The following is a 5,068-nucleotide window of genomic DNA, read 5'->3' on the forward strand; positions in this document are numbered from 1 at the left end:
GTCCCCGTTTGCTGCCCGCTGTCGTGCTCTCAGGACACCACCACCTCTGGGTGCAGGCAGGGACAGCCCCCTCTGCTCCCGCGCTCTGAGACGCTCTCCAGCTGTGGGCAGCTCAGGAACAAGTTTAAAGTGCCTTTATTTTAATCATTCAGCCCCATCTGGCTGCGTTCCTGTGTGACCTGCCCCAGACTAGGTGGTCCTGCTCTGGCAGGGGGGTTGGACTCGATGGCCTCTGGTCCCTTCAACCCCGGACAGTCTGTGATTCTGTGAGTTGCACTGTTAAATTGCAAGGCTAGGGATTTTTCTCCACTCAGTTAACATCTGAAGGTTATTGTTCTGTAGTTAAGTTTAAGATAATCTGCTGGCGCTTCTCTAACAAAATTTTCTGTTTGTGTGTTCACTGACATTTTGTCTTGTCTGTAGGGACACAGTTTAGCAGCAGACTGGGCAGTGTGAGGTTTTTGGTTGGACTCCATCATAAAGGTCTTTGTTCTGCATATGTGTCTGTGTTCCAGATTAAGTGACATTTATAAAAATAAATACCTTTAAATTAGTACATCTCTTTTAACATTGTATCAAAAGGGGTAGTTTTAAAAATTGTATTTGGAGGATATCCACGTTTTGGGCCATTTGCCTTGTTTTCCTGTTCGACTGCCCGACACCAGGGTACAGAGCAAAGTCTGAATGACAAATTATTTTATGGCACATTCACGTGTTAAAGTTGAAGAATATGAAAAATCCCTTTATTCCTTCATCCTTTTTCAGGGGATTTAGGGCCTCTCAAAACAATGTTAAACACTGAAAATTTAGAGTTCATTGAAACAGTGGAATCACATTTGCACTTTTCACTGAGGTGTTCAGGTGAAGGACAGGCTGGTCTGTAGAGGAAAAGTCAGCATCCTCAGTTTATCACCAGAAAAACAGTCACAGTCATAATACCCTCTGAGTGATTTTTCTCATGCCTCCATGGAGAGACCTGCAGAAACAGCCAAACCACTTTCTTGCTACTCCTTGTTTCACAGATGAATCTTGAGCATATGTTCTGAGTGGGTTTGAAATCACTTAGATTTGATATTTTTTTAAATATTTATTATTATGGACTAATCCGTAGCACTGAAAACATGTCAGAAAGAGACCAGTGTAATAGGGAATTAGTGGGAAAATACTTCAAAATATAGTATTTTTTAAATGTTACTTAATCACTATGGTGACGAGTATATTTATTTGCATTTTAATGCATTATTCTCCTTGTTTACACATATTTACTCCATCGTTAACTGTTGCCAAATACTTGGTTAATGTTATCTTGCATTTTAAGACATTATGATGGGTTTCTGAGCATTACATGATTTTATATTTTTCTGTTTTTTCCCTGTAGAAAGGTTCTAAAGGAAATCTCTGTTGGAGACCTAAAGCCTAATGAAACTGTTGAGGCAAATCTGGAAGCACAACTGCTCTCCAAATTAGACCATCCAGCCATTGTCAAATTTTATGCAAGCTTTGTGGAGAGAGAGAGTTTCTGCATCGTCACCGAATACTGTGAGGTGAGGCTTGTTCACTGCACTCAGCATTCCAGGGGAGAGCTAAATGCGGACACATTCCACATCTGGGGGTGAGCTCCAGGAGATTGTACCCCACCTGTACCAGAGTGCAGCTGATACAGAAAATACTGAAGCAGGATTTACTACAGTATACTTACCAGTTTTTCTGGCTCCAGCATTTGATTTAAAACATAATGCTGAAATCTGTCTTAAGGCTTTTAAATAAGAATTTAAACATATTTAAGCCAGCTTTTTGGGAGTTTATAGAAAACAAGTGCCTACTTTGTATTAAATATAGACATGCTCTTTAATCTGTCCTGCATACAGTGATCCTTTTGTGAACCTGTGAGGCAGAGTCCCCAGTTGTGCTCTGCCAGGCACTTGGAGAGCTTTGGAAGCCAGTGACCTCGGACCACTGGGGTGCAGTCCACAAATCAGACATATATTAACTGATTGCATTTCTTTAGGCATTTGGCTTTGGAGTGAACAATTCAAGAAGTGCTGTTCCTGGCAGTTGTTGCTCCCTGAGAAGCTTTCTTTGATGACTGTTAAATGCCTATTTATTGCTGGGATTTAAAAAAATCAAATCTGCAATGTTCAATTCTGCCATGCATTCTGAATACCTTTGTTCACGTGTTCTTTTAACCCCCATGCAGAAGCTCTTTGCATCATTCCCCGAGTGTCTGACAGCTGGGGCTTGATGGAAATCTGGTATTGCCAGCTCTGTGGAGATCCAGAACTCAGGACTGAGGGGTTATTCTAACTACCAGATAGTCCTGTACACTAAGACTCATTTTTTGTGGTAGAAAGAGGATCTTCTTTCCCCAGACCAGTTGAACTTATGGGAATAAAGGCATGTCTTCCAGCAGCATGCAGAGCTGGGCTAGTGCTGTGCCTCTGCTCCACTGCTTTTTTCCCTCTTGTTTTAACATTTTTTTTCTTCCCTTCCTCCGAGCTAGAGTTAGAGATGAATAAAAAAAGAGCACGATAGCGACTAGCAGAGTGATCATGAGCTGCTGCAGCACCCCTTGGAAGTGTCTTTTATTCAGGCAGTGTGAAGTACTCGGCATGAAAGGGTTTGGGTGTGTTCCCCTAGTCTGGGAGTCATGTCCTCAAACAGAGGGGAGCGTGGCAGTGCAGGGGAGAGGAGGAGGAGATGGAGGTGTTGGCTGAGCAGCTGAATCTCCCAGCCTGAGTGTGCTGGGTCTGGCCAGAACGACAGCTGGTCCCCTGGGCTGCGCCTCTGCCTGCCCCCAAAGGGACACAGCATGTAGTGTCTTTGCGTTTAGGCATTTATGATCTATCTAATGAAACTTTCAGACAAGGAAGGTGCAAAGCAAGGCTTCACGTAGTGCTATGAAGCTTCCTTTCTATTTCAGTGGGAGTATTTCCAGAAGGTCCCTCTCCTGTTTCCTTACATATAACCTGCCTTTGTGTGTGGTGGGACCTGGATCTTTCTACCTGAAAGAGGCCTGTTCAAACTGTGCAAAAATTGAGAATGAGAAGAGTGCACTGCTGCTCAACCCTTGTGTGGCAGCCTGGTACGCTGGGTTTCTCACGCACAGAATAGTTACCAGGTTGACAGGAATTGGTACTCATGGGCAGACTCAAAACGAAGAATAAACGTTAAGTTGGCATGGAGACAGAACTACCCTCTGAGCCTTATCCTGTTCTCTCAAGCTACTGTGACTTGTCCATTAGCTGCAGCACTTTGTTCACCCCTGCCTGGGCAGCAGGGTGAGCCTCCAGTGAGCCCCCAGTGCCATGCCTGTCCTGTGAGCAGGAGACACTGGGCTCAGTGCCCAGCCCAGCAGCTCTCGCTGGAACTGAAGTCACTCAGAATTATAGGAAAGAAGTATGTGTGTTCCATTTTGATCTTCTTGTGGGGTTTCTTTGGCAATTTTCCCAAAACAAAATCTTACAGGCAATCTGGACGTTGTCAGATAAGTCAGAGTGCAAACAGAAATGCCTCATGGACCTTGGACTTCATTTTGTAGCACAACCTGGACTCAATAAAATAAAGTTTTTACAAAGTATTCACTTTAAAAGTTGCATCATTTTAACACATCATAAACTAGAACTAGTTGTGTTTTCTTCCCGACAATTATTTCTGTCTCTTCTCCATGGCCTCAGCCGTGCTGAGTGTACTCACACTAAGGAAATCTGAGCAAGAGGAGTAGCCAGAGCACTCGGTGGCTGTTCACATCGTCAGCTCTAGATGCTAAGCTATTTTAAATAAGGTACTGCTCTGTTTGATCCTCTTTAAATATGAACTGCAGCTTGGAAACTCCCTACGTGCTTCATTTGTTAAATTACTTATGAACGTCATTTTACTGACCTTCCAAAGTGCAAAACTGGGTTAACAAACTTGTTCAGAGTTTCATGGCAGCAGTATTTCGACAAATATTTTATGAAGTGTTTTTGTTTTCCTTTTTGAGATACAAAATCAAGGTTAAATGAATCATAGGACATTGACACTAGTCTTCTCTGCTTATTTTTCACTTCTTCATCTCAACCCATGAGTTCAGTTTGCTTTTATTTTTTTCCCCAATTCTCTCCCCCATCCCATGCCCCACACTGGTGCCATTAAAAAGTACAGGACAGGAGTTTATGGATCTGCAAGGACAGAACCTGCTTGTTTTATAGCAGCAGTATGAGGCCCTGTGGTGCTGGGAACAGAAAACAAGGGATGCTGACGACATCATCGGATGTTGGGAGTCAGCAGTGCAGAGGAGGGAAGGGTTGATCGTGGGATGTGGTGTTACAGGTACAGTTGTACAGGTGAAACTATTTCCTTGTATATGACACATAAAACTTCTGATTTTATGGGGAATGTATAATGTAAAAGTAATGATTTATGGAGAGTAAGCTGTACTGATGTAAGGTAATTGATCACTGGAGTAAATGAGACTCAATCCCTTTGTTCTGGGGTTAGTTACCTCAACACAGTGCTTGCCACTGATGTGCATTCTTGCAGACAAAATCCCCTTATTTTATAAACTGGATGAACAAGCAGCTGACAACCATCTGTCTATTTTTTAGCAAAATGAAAGTTTTCGTGTAAGCCTTCTCAAAAACCTATTTCAACATGCTGTTGTTCAACTGATTTTTCCAAATGTCTGACTTGGAGTCTTCAAGTAGTCTTGGAAGAGGGGGAAGTATCATAGTATAAGGGACTGCGGTTTAATCCTGTGGAGAACAGTGTGGTTTCTTTGATGCTGACATAGTTATTTCGGCATAATAAATGAGAGTTCTCTCTCAGTTGTGCACTGTTTGACCTAAATGGAAATGCTTTCCCCAACTGCATGAACTTACTGGGCTGATCGGGGCAGATTGGTTGTACTTGACTCATGCAGGTGTCCACGTGTCGGCCAGTGAGTGGAGGCCCTCACCACAGACCTCTGCAGAGAGGCAGCATTTCCTGGGCACGACCCAGCCCTTCTGGGGTGGGCAGCAGTGGCACAGATGGCTGCCCTGCCCCTGGGCCTGCCCTGTGGGGCAGAGATGGCTGCCCTCCCCCAGGCCTG

General features: G+C 43.7%; 1 protein-coding gene across 1 annotated transcript in view; it reads left to right on the forward strand.

Moving 5' to 3' along the window:
• Positions 1 to 225: 225 nt before the first annotated feature.
• NEK11 (NIMA-related kinase 11) overlaps positions 226 to 5,068 on the forward strand; it is a 37,479-nt gene continuing 32,636 nt past the window's right edge. The window contains exons 1-2 of the mRNA XM_008936268.1: positions 226 to 266; positions 1,379 to 1,544. Coding sequence (XP_008934516.1) covers positions 226 to 266; positions 1,379 to 1,544 — 207 coding nt within the window. The remainder of the gene's footprint in view (positions 267 to 1,378; positions 1,545 to 5,068) is intronic.

The sequence above is a fragment of the Merops nubicus genome, unplaced genomic scaffold (assembly GCF_000691845.1).
Source record: "Merops nubicus isolate BGI_N331 unplaced genomic scaffold, ASM69184v1 scaffold26512, whole genome shotgun sequence".
In the NCBI taxonomy this organism is placed as follows: domain Eukaryota; kingdom Metazoa; phylum Chordata; class Aves; order Coraciiformes; family Meropidae; genus Merops; species Merops nubicus.